This window comes from Chiloscyllium plagiosum, unplaced genomic scaffold, assembly GCF_037043375.1.
Source record: "Chiloscyllium plagiosum isolate Xiang-an unplaced genomic scaffold, Cpla_swu_hap1 HiC_scaffold_3, whole genome shotgun sequence".
NCBI classification, from domain to species: Eukaryota; Metazoa; Chordata; class Chondrichthyes; order Orectolobiformes; family Hemiscylliidae; genus Chiloscyllium; species Chiloscyllium plagiosum.
In genome coordinates, this window is record NW_028270141.1 from 153046947 (window position 1) to 153061938 (window position 14992).

The 14992-nt window shown below is 43.7% G+C and overlaps 1 protein-coding gene across 1 annotated transcript in view; it reads right to left on the reverse strand.

Annotated features, from left to right (window-relative positions):
- Positions 1-14992, reverse strand: part of LOC122540179 (dynein axonemal heavy chain 8-like) — a 1258818-nt gene that overhangs the window by 227916 nt on the left and 1015910 nt on the right. The window contains exons 62-64 of the mRNA XM_087976819.1: positions 7141-7294; positions 3372-3536; positions 852-1078 (exon numbers count right to left, since the gene is read on the reverse strand). Of these exons, the coding sequence (XP_087832945.1) occupies positions 852-1078; positions 3372-3536; positions 7141-7294 (546 nt within the window). The remainder of the gene's footprint in view (positions 1-851; positions 1079-3371; positions 3537-7140; positions 7295-14992) is intronic.

Here is a 14992-nt window from a genome sequence, read left to right on the forward strand (position 1 = left end):
CTTACTTTCAACAACTGGTGTACAAGGACACCCAGCTCTCATTCCACCTCCCCCTTTCCCAATATATTGCCTTTCAGATAATAATCTGCCTTGGTGTTTTTGCTATCAAAGTGGATAATTACACATTTGTTCACATCAAACTTCATCTGTCATGCATTTACTCACTCACTCATTTTTTAAATCATGCTTTGTGTCCTCCTCACAGTTCCCTATCTCACCTAGTTGCAAACACGGAGATATTCTAAATTACATTCAAAGCAAGCCTTGTTGATCCAATCTCTCTTCCGCAGTAATCTTACTATCACAGGAATCTTTTGGTGCTCCATCTCCGCACTGGCACGTCAATCCTTTCTTAGTTAAGGAGACCAAAACTGCATACAATATTTAAGGTGTGGTCTTACTAAGGTCCAGAAAGACAGCAGTGAGACATCCTTACTTCTGCATGTACATTCTCTTTCAATAAAGGCCAATATACCCTTTATCTTCTGAACTGCTTGCTGCACTTGAACTCTTACTTCCAATAACCAGTGTAGAAGGACACCCAGGCCTTTGGTACATCAACATTTCCCAATTTATTACCTATAATAGGTGTCCCTGTACCTCAAGTACCAGCAGTTTATGAAGGCAGCTCACCACCACCGTCTGAAGCGTAATTAGGGATGGACAATAAACAGCCAACAACGCCCACATTTCATGAATATAATAACAGGCTTAAATCTTATTTATATCAGTTTGCACCCATGTCGTTATGTCCTAACCCCACAACCTACATTAAATAGTCTGTTGTACCTTGTACATATATGAGATTGAGATGGTCATCAATAAATAAATCATCACTAATCAAAACATACCTCTGAAAATAGTCCTCACATGTTTGATAAACCCTGTCATGAAACAAACCCATTGTTGCTACCAATTGGGCTTTGACCTCGGCTGAGCAGGCGATGTAAAAACCAGAAAGGAAATAGTTTGAGACAGCCACCAATGCCTCTCTGGGCCAGCGACTGAACCAATCCATTGTGCAACCAGAGATCAGACCGGGGAACTTCAGTGCACGTGATCGAAACTTTTCACCAACCTAGCATCCAGAAAAAGAAACTCAGAAATCTGCAAACTATATACACATAAAATACATATATTTATTAAAAAACTACCGACACTACTAACATACAAAATGAACCACATTCGGAAGCAAGAAATCTAAAAAAGGTTGCTGGGAAGTCTCTGTACTTCTGTCATTGGAAAGATACAGCATTAGAAACTCTTATTTAAGATATTATAGCAGGACACTTAGAAAACAAGCAAGGTAATTGGGCAGAGTCAACATGGTTTTGTGAAAGAAAAGTCATGTTTAACAAAGTTGTTGGAATTCTTTAAAGAAGTAATACATTCAATGGATAAAGAGGAATTATGGTAAATATTAAGTATTATACATAAATTTTCAGAAGACATTTGATAAGGTGCCACAACAAAGGCATTGCAGTAAATGAAAACTTATGGTCTAGTGGGTAACAAAGGAATATTGGCTGATATTAAGGAGTAGTGCACCGTAAATTAAAACTTGCCTTTTCCAGAGGCCAATATACTATCCCATTTACCTTCCTAGTTGCTTGTTGCACTGGCCTGTTTGCTTTCATTGACTGGTGTACAAGGATATCCAGATCTGTTTGTATATCAAACTCCTCAATATATAGTTAAAAATCACACAACACAAGATTATAGTCCAACAGGTTTAATTGGAAGCACACTAGCTTTCGGAGCGACGCTCCTTCATCAGATGATCGTCACTTTCACATGAGGACCAGTCTTATCTTCTCCATAACAATGTTAAAACTTACGGAATTATAATCGCTGTTCTCAAAATGCTCCCCCACTGAAACTTTGATTACCTGGCCAGGCTTATTCCCCAGTACAAGGTCTAGTGCAGCCCCTTATCTAGTTGGACTATTCACATATTATTTCAAGAAACTCTCCTGGAAGCACCTAATAAATTCTGCTCCATCTAAGCCCGTGGTACTGAGAGTACCAGTTAATATAGGGGAAGTTAAAATCACCATTACCAACTCTGTTGTTTTTAATATCTTTCCATGATGTGCTTACATATCTGTTTCTCTATCTCCTGCTGGGTATTAGGAGGCCTATGGTTTAACCCCACCATAGTGAGTACACCTTTCTTATTCCTGAGTTCTACCCATAAGGCCTTACTGGATGAGCCTTCATAGATGCCCTCTCTCAGAACAGGTATGACGTTCTCCTTAATCAGTGATGCAACTCCCCCAGTCCTTTTACATCCCTTTTGATCTCACCAGAAACATCTAAATCCCAGAATTCTGAGCTGTCAGTCCTGTCCTTGTCTCAACTAAGATTCTGTAATTATTACCACATTGTAGTCCCATGTATTAATCCAGGCTTTAAGCTCATCTCCTTTACCTGTTGTACTCCTTGCATGAAAATAAATACACTTTAGATCACCAGTCCCGTCATCTTCATTAACCTGGCCCTGACTTTTCTACCTACTGACTTAATCTCTACTTTCTCAGTCACTTCACATGCTGATCTACTGCTCTGCTTCCCATCTCTTTGCCAAAACACAAACAAATCAGCCATAGATTTATTGAATGATGGAGGTGGAGCAGGATCAAGGGCTAAATGATCTACTTCTGCTCCTATTCCCATGTTCAGCAGGGACACAAGGAGACAAAATCTACTCTATCTCTTGATGAAGCAAAACTCTACATTCAAGAGATTTACCTGCTCATGTGCGCAATACCAACTTTGAGAATTGATATCGCCATTAGTAGTTCTGAATTCAGAGCAGTTGCAGATGTAACCAAGCTAATATCTCCCAATGTTTCTCTGTGACTGCAGCAGTAGAAAATGCAAAATAGCTATGAGCATATCCTGATCAGTGAGAGGTGACAGATGACATAAAATTACTGACCTCCTTCAAGGAGCACAGAGGAAAGTGAGGGGACTATGCCTTTTGAGCTTGGAGAGTGAAGGGAATGTGCCTTCTGCCTGAACTGATGGGGAGATTGAATATCAGCAGCCATCTGATGAAAAGGCCCCACTCTCCTCTTTCCAGGTGTACAGGAAGCAATAACATCTTAAGAACACCCAAGGTAAGTGTGGCAGCTTGACACACTAAGAGGTTTTTGAGGTTTTCATGGCAACCTTCAATCCCTGTCTTGGAAACCTAAAAGATAAGCCTCAACCCTAGCACATCCAACACCACACCTGAGAAGCAAGAGTGAAGAGCCCCAGAGGATTCTTTGCCTTCCTTTCCACGCTCTACCAGGACAGAGACAGTCACCATGATACGTAATCTATCTATTTAAGGTTCTGAACTTGTAATACAGTGAGGAACTGACCGGAGAGAAGCAGAGGACAACATGTAGATTAGTTCTAGCTCTGTTGATAAAATATTCATATAAATTGTCAAAAGTAGGAGGAATGCGAGGTGCTTCTTTCTTCATCGGTGCAATCAGGGATTGAGTGATCTCATCAAGTTCATCCCGAGCAAATAAATTTGATACCTATCAAAGAGAAAAAAAACCAAACAAATTAAATATACAGTGCCTCAAAAAGGATCTTCTGGAAGAGTGATAGTGTCCCAACCTCTGGGCCAAAAGTCAAGTCCCATCTGCTTCAGAGATGTGTCATAACATTTCTGATCAGGTTGTTTAGAAAAGATCTATTATTCCTCACATGTATTATTGGATTCAGTTTTACTCCATTCAAATGGCTTATTATAGTTGATAAGCTAGTTATTTTTAGCAGGTTTACTTTAACCTTTGTAATGTTTCAAATTGCAAAAGTGGAGTTACGTGGGGTGAATGGACACCTGAAATCATAGAAGTGAGATCCATCAGGTCACTGCACCATTTCAAACAAGTGAATATTTTCTATTTTACAACAAGAATGAGCTTTTTATTCCAACTCCAGTTACATTGCTGAATGATTCAGGAAGAATCCTGTACTAATCCTGAACATTGAGAGGATCCAGCCAAATACAGTGCAGCTGCCTTATCCACGGGTCTGATTACCAGGGTTTCAGTTATCTATGGTTTACAATGGCCCAAACATATTACAAGGAACATTCCAGAACCAGGTACCGGGGGCTGTCGGGAAGGTAATTTTCCCATTTAAATAAATGGGTTCGTACCTATCTGCAGTTTTGGACTTCCATGGTAGGTCCTGGAACGTATGTCCTGTGGGTACAGTGGGACTACTGTACCTCAGGTGAATGATGCTGAAAAATGTGTTGCTGGAAAAGCGCAGCAGGTCAGGCAGCATCAAAGGAGCAGGAGAATCGACATTTCGGTCATAAGCCTTTCTTCAGGAATGAGGAGGGTGTGCCAAGCAGGCTAAGATAAAAGGTAGGGAGGAGGGACTTGGGGGAGGGGCGGTGGGAATGTGATAGGTGGAAGGAGGTTAAGGTGAGGGTGATGGGCCGGAGAGGGGTTGGGGGCGGAGAGGTCAGGAAGAAAATTGTAGGTCAAGAAGGCGGTGCTGAGTCCGAGGGTTGGGACTGAGAAAAGGTGGGGGAGGGGAATTTTTTATTTCAGGGCAGAGGAGATGACCTGGGGGGTGCAGTGAGAGATTTATTTCAGGGCAGAGGAGATAACCTGGGAGGTGCAGTGAGATCTCTCACTGCACCTCCCAGGTTATCTCCTCTGCCCTGAAATAAAAAACTGCATCCGCTGCACCCGATGTGGCCTCCTATACATTGGGGAGACAGGTCGCCTACTTGCGGAACGTTTCAGAGAACACCTCTGGGACACCCGCACCAACCAACCCAACCGCCTCGTGGCTGAACACTTTAACTCCCCCTCCCACTCCGCCAAGGACATCCAGACCCTTGGCCACCTTCATCACCAGACCCTGGCCACACGACGCCTGGAGGAAGAGTGCCTCATCTTCTGCTTAGGAATCCTCCAACCACACGGGATGAATGCAGACTTCTCCACCTTCCTCATTTCCCCTCCCCCCACCTTTTCTCAGTTCCAACCCTCGGACTCAGCACCGCCTTCTTGACCTACAATCTTCTTCCCGACCTCTCCGCCCCCACCCCCTCTCCGGCCTATCACCCTCACCTTAACCTCCTTTCACCTATCGCATTCTCAACGCTCCTCCCCCAAGGCCCTCCTCCCTACCTTTTATCTTAGCCTGCTTGGCACACCCTCCTCATTCCTGAAGAAGGGCTTATGCCCGAAACGTCGATTCTCCTGCTCCTTTGATGCTGCCTGACCTGCTGTGCATTTCCAGCAACACATTTTTCAGCTCTGATCTCCAGCATCTGCTGTCCTCACTTTCTCCTAGTTGATTTTAACCTACTGCGAATCCTCTTGCAAGGATGCCTTCCTTGAAGAAGCTCTCCTCCTCCCTCTACAAAGATCTCAGTGAGCCCCTCTCTCACTGCACCCCCAGGTCATCTCCTCTGCCCTGAAATAAAAATCCTTCATCATTTCCGCCACCTCCAAACAGACCCCACCACCAAGGATATATTTCCCTCCCCCCCCACTGTCAGCGTTCTGGAAAGACCACTCCCTCCGTGACTCCCTCGTCAGGTCCACACCCCCCACCAACCCAACCTCCACTCCCGGCACCTGCCCCTGCAACCGCAAGAAATGCAAAACCTACGCCCACACCTCCCCCCCCCGCCAACTGCCCTCCAAGTCCCCAAGGGGTCCTTCCATATCCGTCACAAATTCACCTGCACCTCCACACACATCATTTACTGCATCCGCTGCACCCGATGTGGCCTCCTCTACATTGGGGAGACAGGCCGCCTACTTGCGGAACGTTTCAGAGAACACTTCTGGGACACCCGCACCAACCAACTCAACCGCCCCGTGGCTGAACACTTTAACTCCCCCTCCCACTCTGCCAAGGACATACAGGTCCTTGGCCTCCTCCATTGCCAGACCATGGCAACATGACACCTGGAGGAAGAGCGCCTCATCTTCCGCTTAGGAACCCTCCAACCACAAGGGATGAATGCAGATTGCTCCACCTTCCTCATTTCCCCTCCCCCCACCTTTTCTCAGTCCCAACCCTCAGACTCAGCACCGCCTTCTTGACCTACAATCTTCTTCCCAACCTCTCCGCCCCCAACCTCTCTCCAGCCTATTACCCTCACCTTAACCTCCTTCCACCTATCGTATTCCCAATGCCCCTCCCCCAAGTCCCTCCTCCCTATCTTTTATCTTAGCCTGCTTGGCACACCCTCCTCATTCCTAAAGAAGGGCTTATGCCCGAAACGTTGATTCTCCTGCTCTTTTGATGCTGCCTGATCTGCTGCACTTTTCCAGCAACACATTTTTCAGCTCTGATCTCCAGCATCTGCAGTCCTCACTTTCTCTCAGGTAAATGATGACACCTTCAACAATGCAGCACTCTCTCAGTGAACTGGAGCAAAATCTTTTTTTGAGTTCAATTCTTGGAGTGAGCCTTCACCTGTGAAATGCCCAACTTTCTTACTCAGAGGTGAGAATACTACCAACAGTCACATCTTGCATGCATTCCAAGTATCTTTCACCATTCTGAGTTACTTTTCTCAGATCCAAGTAATATCTTCACGCCTGCCCACTGAATGCCATCAGCCATAGTTCAGAAGCATCTCCTCATATATGAACACTTCCTTGATGTCCTCAGCCTCTGAAGTAAAGTGTTGACATTTAAGTGAAGTTCCACTTTCACACTGCAGAATTTGAATCCGTGCTGCAGGCCTAATGTTTTGACTCTGATCAAACTTCCTTCTCCTCTCCAGCACGGGTTCTTGGAATTGATACGCCTAACGATTGTAAAGATTGACTGATTCTGGAAGCCAAGACAAAGGAATACCATCTCATTGAATGGCATTGCAGAAATGTTGGGCTGAATGGCCTACTTCTGCTCCTATGTCTTGTGGTTTTATTGTTTACATTCTGGCATGTTTATATTTCATTATACAATTACAAATAATCCAGTTAGAATTTTTAAATTTAACTATCGGATGAATACTAAGAACTAATGGCTACAGCAGCAGTATATACATATACATATACATTAAAATAAATGGTTGAAAATATTAAATCAGGAGACAGATGTAAAAGAAACATAACGCTCAGGCTGTAAGAAAATTAAGAAATTAAATACCTCTCCAGAAGAAAGTACATTGTTGAGATATTCAAGAAAGGACTCTTCCTTGATTTCATTATCAGTGAATATGAAAGTGATTCCCTTGCCTTCTGCCCCAGCTGTTCTGTACAATATCTTCAAGTCGTCCATTAGATTGCTAACGTTGTACGCCCTGACAGAAGCAATAAAATTACACATCTTACAAAAATAACCACTTACATATATGCACATTTTGAACATCGAAACAAGATGTCACATAAGGGGAGATTGAGATTGCATCCCAAAATCTTAGTGAAAGATTTGGCACGATCAAAGGTATTTCAGAGTACAAGGTTTACTCCAGCTGTAATGACTATTAAGGCGATGCATACTCTTGTATAGACATGTGATTTTTTTTTTAATAGGTATTTTTATTGAAAAAAGGAAATTTTAAAAGATTTTTTTTACAAAATTACATAAGTAATACAAACAAGTATAAGCACCAATATAAAATTAAATAAATAAGAAAAAGGAAAAGAATAATAACCGAAACAAGAAAAATTGAAAAACCCAACTAACTACTGATCTATCCTACAAACAACCAAAATATAAAATAGGATATCATACATTGCTAGCGATAAACAACAGAATAATTAAATAACTAAGTACATGCTCAAACTAGATTTACATCAAGTCATAATGAAACCCGTATTTATACGGGATTCCTCCTCCCGGGTGTCCCCGGACCAGCCAGAACCACTACCACAGCCAGACAAAAACCCTGGGCAACATGGCCGAAATATCTGTGTCAATATAGTTCAAAAGGGCTGCCATATTTTATAGGAGAAAGTGAGGACTGCAGAATTTGTTTTCCCAAGCAGGCTAATTCAGTTTTTTGGTGCACCATATTTGTGAGAAGTCAAGGGGGATATATTCCATGATTATTAACCTGTGCCAGTTCAAAAGTCCTGGAGGGCCTTCAGCTGCCCAGTTCACTAAAATATTTTTCCTTGCACAAAAGGAGAGAATGGAAAATAGTTTCCTCCCGTGTACATCCAGGGAGGGAAAATCTGAAAAGCTCAAGAGTAGAGACACTGGATCCGATCTAATCTCCATACCCAAGATCTCTGTCAAGGCATTTGCTACTCTGTCCCAATATCTGCAGATCTTATGGCATGTCCATAGGCAATGCGTGAGAGTGACAACTTCTATTTTGCATTTAGGACACATTGGGGATGCTCCTACCTTAAATTTTGTAAGTCGTTCAGGTGCTATATGAGCCCTGTGGAGTATCTTTAATGGAATATCTTGAGCTCTATTACAAATAGAGACCTTTCTGGCATTTTCCCAGATGTCCTCCCACATTGCTGAAGAGATTTCTAACCCCAATTCTTGGTTCCACATTTTAAATAATCATTCCATGTCTTTCGATACCTCATTAAATAATGAGTGATAAAGAGTACTGACCGAGGCGGCCCAATCGGCCATAGCACTCTTCTTTCCCTATCCGATTTGTGGGGATTGCCTATCGGTGTGGTCTTCTTCTGTATATAATCTCTTATTTGGAAATACCGAAAAAGGTCCCGGTTAGGCTGTCCAAACTTATGGTGCAACTGCTCAAAAGACGTCATAACCTCCCCATCGAACAGGTCCCCCAAGCAAGAGATACCTCTGCATTTTTAAGTTTTAAATGTAGTGTCTGTCAGCCCTGACTGAAATCCCGATGCTCCCACTATAGGAGTATAAGGGGAGGTTTTTTTGCAGGTTACCCTCATCTTGTTGCATTATCCTCCAGGCTTTAATTGTATTTAATACAATGGAGTTTTTGCAATAGTCCATAATAGCTCTCATCTTATCCATAAATAAAAGATTGATGTGGGGACACTTTGCTTGGGAGGTCTCAATGTCTAACCAAATTGATTGTGGGTCACAAGAGACCTGATCAGCTACATAAGATAATAAAGAGCTCAACTGATACCTCCTAAAGTCTGGGAAGTCCAGTCCTCCCCTTGCCTGTGGAAGCTGCAGCTTTTCTAATCTGATAAGGGGCCATCTGTGATTCCAGATAAAGGAACCAAGCCAGCTGTGGAGCTTAAGCAACGCCAATCTCGGCAACATCAGAGGGAGCATTCTCATAGGATATAGAAGACGAGGTAGAATATTCATTTTAACCACGGCTACTCTGCCTAACCAGGATATTGGGAGAGCTCTCCAGCGTTGAAGGTCCTGCCTTATTTTCTCTAATAGGTGTACAAAATTGGCTTTGTACAGCTGACCAAATACTGGGGTGATAAAAATACCTAAGTATAGAAAACCTTCCAGTGACCACCAAAAGGGAAAACAAGATCCATCTCGTAAGTTGGATATACAGGCGAGATCACCCAACGCCATGGCCTCCGATTTCATAAAATTGATTTTATAGCCTGTGAACATGCTAAATAGATTGGCCACTTGAATTAGGCAGGGCATGGATATCAAAGGATCACTTAAGAAAAGGAGGACATCATCTGCATAGAGAGTAATCTTATGTTTACCTGAACCAACCCTTGGGTATGGGTCGGGTATGTTAGGGTCAGTTTGTATAGCTTCCGCTAGTGGTTTGATTACTAGCGTGAATAATAATGGTGAGAGAGGACATCCCTGATGACAGCCCCTATCAATACTGAAGCTATCCATACCTAAACCATTGGTGATCACACCTGCTTTGGGGTGATTGTATAATACTGAGACCCATTTAGAAAATACCTCTCCGACACCAAACCTTTCCAGTGTATAAAAAAAATGACCATTTTACCCGATCAAAAGCCTTCTCTGCGTCCAAGGAGGAAACTAATTCCAGTATTCTTCCCTGTTGACAGGCTTGTATCATATTTAAGACCCTTTCAATATTATTTGTTGATCTGCGGCCCTTAATAAACCCCATCTGGTCCTCTTTTATGATGTATGGTAAGACCCTCTCCAATCTTAATGCTGACATTTTAGAAAGAATTTTAAAATCCACATTTAGCAAGGATATTGGTCTATATGATGAGCAATCTTCTGGGGCCTTTCTTATTTTTAAGAATGAGAGAGATATTTGCTTCTCTCAATGAAGGCGGAAGGCAGCCCTGACCATGTGAGTAATTATACATATTTATAAATGGCCCAGCCAGTTCCCCTACAAATTCTTTATAAAACTCAACCTGGAATCCATCTTATCCAGGGGCTTTGCCACTCTGAAGCTGTCTAATTGTGTCGAGTAGGGGATTCTATAATTAGGGGGACAGATAGTATCCTTTGCAAGCCGGATCGGGAGTCTCGCATGGTGTGTTGCCTGCCCAGTGCCAGGGTGCGGGACATCTCTGACCGGCTTGAAAGGATATTGGAGCGGGAGGGGGAGGATCCAGTTGTTGTGGTCCACGTTGGGACTAACAACATAGGCAAAGCTAGGGTGGAGGACCTGTTTGGGGATTATCAAGCACTAGGAAGGAAATTGAAGTACAGGTCCTCAAGGGTCATAATCTCCGGATTACTGCCCGAGCCACGTGCCAATTGGCAAAGGGATAAGAAAATTAGGGAAGTAAACACGTGGCTAAGGGATTGGTGTGGGAAAGAGGGATTCCACTTCATGGGGCGTTGGCATCGGTTTTGGAACCGGGGGGGATCTGTACCGCTGGGACGGTCTCCACCTGAACCGATCAGGTACCAATGTTCTAGCGAAGAGGATAAATAGGGTGGTCAGTAGGACTTTAAACTTCTGAGTTGGGGGGAAGGGAAAGTGAAAGCAAAAGGGAGAGGAACAAACGAAAATAGACTGGAAGCAGAGCCTAGCAGGGAAGACAGTAGAGCAAAAATGGCAGGAGTTTGTGGGTAAAATTGAGGACACTATACAGAGGTTCATCCCCAAGAAGAGAAAGATTATCCGGGGAGGGATTAGACAGCCATGGCTGACAAAGGAAGTCAGGAAATCTATCAAAGAAAAAGAGAGATCCTATAAAGTGGCCAAGAGCACTGGGAAATCAGAAGATTGGGAAGGCTACAAAAACAAACAGAGGATAAACAGTGGGTGGCATGGTGGCACAGTGGTTAGCACTGCTGCCTCACAGCGCCTGAGACCCAGGTTCAATTCCCGCCTCAGGCGACTGACTGTGTGGAGTTTACACATTCTCTCCGTGTCTCGTGGGTTTCCTCCGGGTGCTCCGGTTTCCTCCCACAGTCCAAAGATGTGCAGGTCAGGTGAATTGGCCATGCTAAATTGCCCGTAGTGTTAGGTTAGGGGTATGGGGGGGGGTTGCGCTTCGGCGGGTTGGTGTGGACTTGTTGGGCCGAAGGGCCAGTTTCCACACTGTAATGTAATCTAATCTAATCTAATAACAAAAAGAGAAATAAGGAAGGAGAGGATCAAATATGAAGGTAGGCTAGCCAGTAATATTAGGAATGATAGTAAAAGATTAAGGGGAGATCTAATAGAAACTTACAAAATAATACATGGCTTGGAAAGGGTGGATGCTAGGAAATTGTTTCCGTTAGGCGAGGAGACTAGGACCCGTGGACACTGCCTTAGAATTAGAGGGGGTAAATTCAGAACAGAAATGCGGAGACATTTCTTCAGCCAGAGAGTGGTGGACCTGTGGAATTCAGTGCCACAGAGTGCAGTGGAGGCTGGGACGCTAAATGTCTTCAAGGCAGAAATTGATAAATTCTTGATGTCACAAGGAATTAAGGGCTACGGGGAGAATGCGGGGAAGTGGAGTTGAAATGCCCATCAGCCATTATTGAATGGCGGAGTGGACCTGATGGGCCGAATGGCCTTACTTCCGCTCCTATGTCTTATGGTCTTATGGTCTTATGGAGTATGGAGTTAAATGGAAATTTAAGCAGCAGGATAGCACATGTGCAGGCGGATTTAAACTTGAGGCAGACTGGGAATGCAGCAAAAAGGAAGGATAACTTAGGACATCTTATGACTTCCAATATCTCTAATGATAAGAAAGTTAGCATTCAGGCACTTTACTTGAATGCTCGTAGCATTCGTAACAAAGCAGATGAACTAATGGCACAGATCATCGTGAATGATTATAATGTGGTAGGCATCACAGAGACGTGGTTACAGGGGGGTCAGGACTGGCAGTTAAACATCCAAGGATTTTCAACTTATCGAAAAGACAGGGAGGTGGGCAGAGGGGGCGAAGTTGCTATGTTAGTTAAGAACAAAATTAAATCTATGGCACTGAATGACATAGCGTCGGAGAATGTGGAGTCTGTGTGGTTGGAATTGAGGAACCACAAAGGCAGAAAAACCTTTGTGGGAGTTATGTACAGACCTCCTAACAGTGGTCAGGACCAGGGGCGGGGAAGACAGTAGAGCAAAAATGGCAGGAGTTTGTGGGTTTAATTGAGGACACTGTACAGAGGTTCATCCCCAAGAAAAGAAAGATTATCCGGGGAGGGATTAGACAGCCATGGCTGACAAAGGAAGTCAGGAAATCTATCAAAGAAAAAGAGAGATCCTATAAAATGGCCAAGAGCACTGGGAAATCAGAAGATCGGGAAGGCTACAAAAACAAACAGAGGATAACAAAGAGAGAAATAAGGAAGGAGAGGATCAAATATGAAGGTAGGCTAGCCAGTAATATTAGAAATGATAGTAAAAGTTTCTTTCAATACATAAGAAACAAATGACAGGCAAGAGTAGACATTGGGCCACTTCAAACTGATGCTAGAAGCCTAGTGATGGGAGATAAGGAAATAGCAGGAGAACTTAATAAGTACTTTGCATCAGTCTTCACAGTGGAAGACATGAATAATATCCCAACAATTAAAGGGAGTCAGGGGGCTGAGTTGAGTATGGTTGCCATTACAAAAGAGAAAGTGCTAGAAAAGCTAAAAGGTCTTAAAATTGATAAATCTCCTGGCCCTGATGGGTTACATCCTAGAGTTCTGAGGGAGGTGGCTGAGGAAATAGCGGAGGCGTTGGTTGAGATCTTTCAAAAGTCACTGGAGTCAGGGAAAGTCCCGGATGATTGGAAGATCGCTGTTGTAACCTCCTTGTTCAAGAAAGGATCAAGGCAAAAGATGGAAAATTATAGGTCAATTAGCCTAACCTCGGTTGTTGGTAAAATTCTAGAATCCATCGTTAAGGATGAGGTTTCTAAATTCTTGGAAGAGCAGGGTCAGATTAGAACAAGTCAACATGGATTTTGTAAGGGGAGGTCGTGCCTGACAAACCTGTTGGAGTTCTTTGAAGAGGTGACAAGTAGGTGAGACCGGGGAAACCCAGTGGATGTGGTCTACCTAGACTTCCAAAAGGCCTTTGATAAGGTGCCACACCGGAGGCTGCTGAGCAAGGTGAGGGCCATGGTGTTCGAGGTGAGCTACTGGTATGGATTGACGATTGGCTGTCTGACAGAAGGCAGACAGTTGGGATAAAAGTTCTTTTTTGGAATGGTAGCCGGTGACAAGCGGTGTCCCGCAGGGTTCAGTGTTGGGGCCGCAGCTGTTCACATTATATATTAATGATCTGGATGAAGGGACTGGGGGCATTCTAGCGAAGTTTGTCGATGATAAAAAGTTAGGTGGACAGGCAGGTAGTACTGAGGAAGTGGGGAGGCTGCAGAAGGATCTAGACAGTTTGGAGGAGAGGTCCAGGAAATGGCTGATGGAATTCAATGTAAGCAAATGCAAGGTCTTGCACTTTGGAAAAAAGAATACAAGCATGGACTACTTTCTAAATGGTGAGAACATTCGTAAAGCCAAAGTTCAAAGGGATCTGGGAGTGCAAGTTGAGGATTCTCTAAAGGTAAACATGCAGGTTGAGTCCGTGATTAAGAAAGCGAATGCAATGTTGTCATTTATCTCAAGAGGGTTGGAATATAAAAGCACCGTTGTGCTACTGAGACTTTATAAAGCTCTGGTTAGACCCTATTTGGAGTACTGTGTCCAGTCTTGGTCCCCACACCTCAGGAAGGACATACTGGCACTGGAGCCTGTCCAGCGGAGATTCACATGGATGATTCCTGGAATGGTAGGTCTAACATACGAGGAACGGCTGAGGATCCTGGGATTGTATTCATTGGAGTTTAGAAGATTAAGGGGAGATCTAATAGAAACTTACAAGATAATACATGGCTTGGAGAGGGTGGACTCTAGGAAATTGTTTCCGTTAGGCGAGAAGACTAGGACCCATGGACACAGCCTTAGAATTAGAGGGGGTAAATTCAGAACAGAAATGCGGAGACATTTCTTCAGCCAGAGAGTGGTGGGCCTGTGGAATTCATTGCCGCAGAGTGCAGTGGAGGCTGGGACGCTAAATGTCTTCAAGGCAGAGATTGATAAATTCTTGATGTCACAAGGAATTAAGGGCTACGGGGAGAATGCGGGTAAGTGGAGTTGAAATGCCCATCAGCCATAATTTGAATGGTGGAGTGGATTCGATTGGCCAAATGGTCTTACTTCCGTTCCTATGTCTTATGGTCTTATGGTCTTGTGGAGTACTTCCTGTGTTGTCAGGGGGGCATTCAAGATCGAGACCTGCTCCGAGATTAAGCCTGGAAAGGCCAAGTTTTTAAAGAAGGACTCCATCTTCTCAGTTCTATCCTCACAGTCCTGCGATTTATACAGTTCAAAATAGAACTTTCTAAAGGCTGTATTGATCCTTTTACGATCACAAGTCAGAGTACCAGCACTTTCTCTAATGGGCGTAATAGCTTGAGGAGCCTTTTTTTTCCTAGCAAGATATGCTAGGTATCTGCCAGGCTTGTTACCATATTCATATAATCTCTGCTTTGTAATAATATTTCCCTCTTTGCTGTTTGGGTAAGTGTGGTATTCAAGGCTGCCCTAATGGCTGTGATACCTTGTAGCTTAGTGATAGAGGGCCTATCAACATACACTGTGTCAGCTGCCTTCAAGC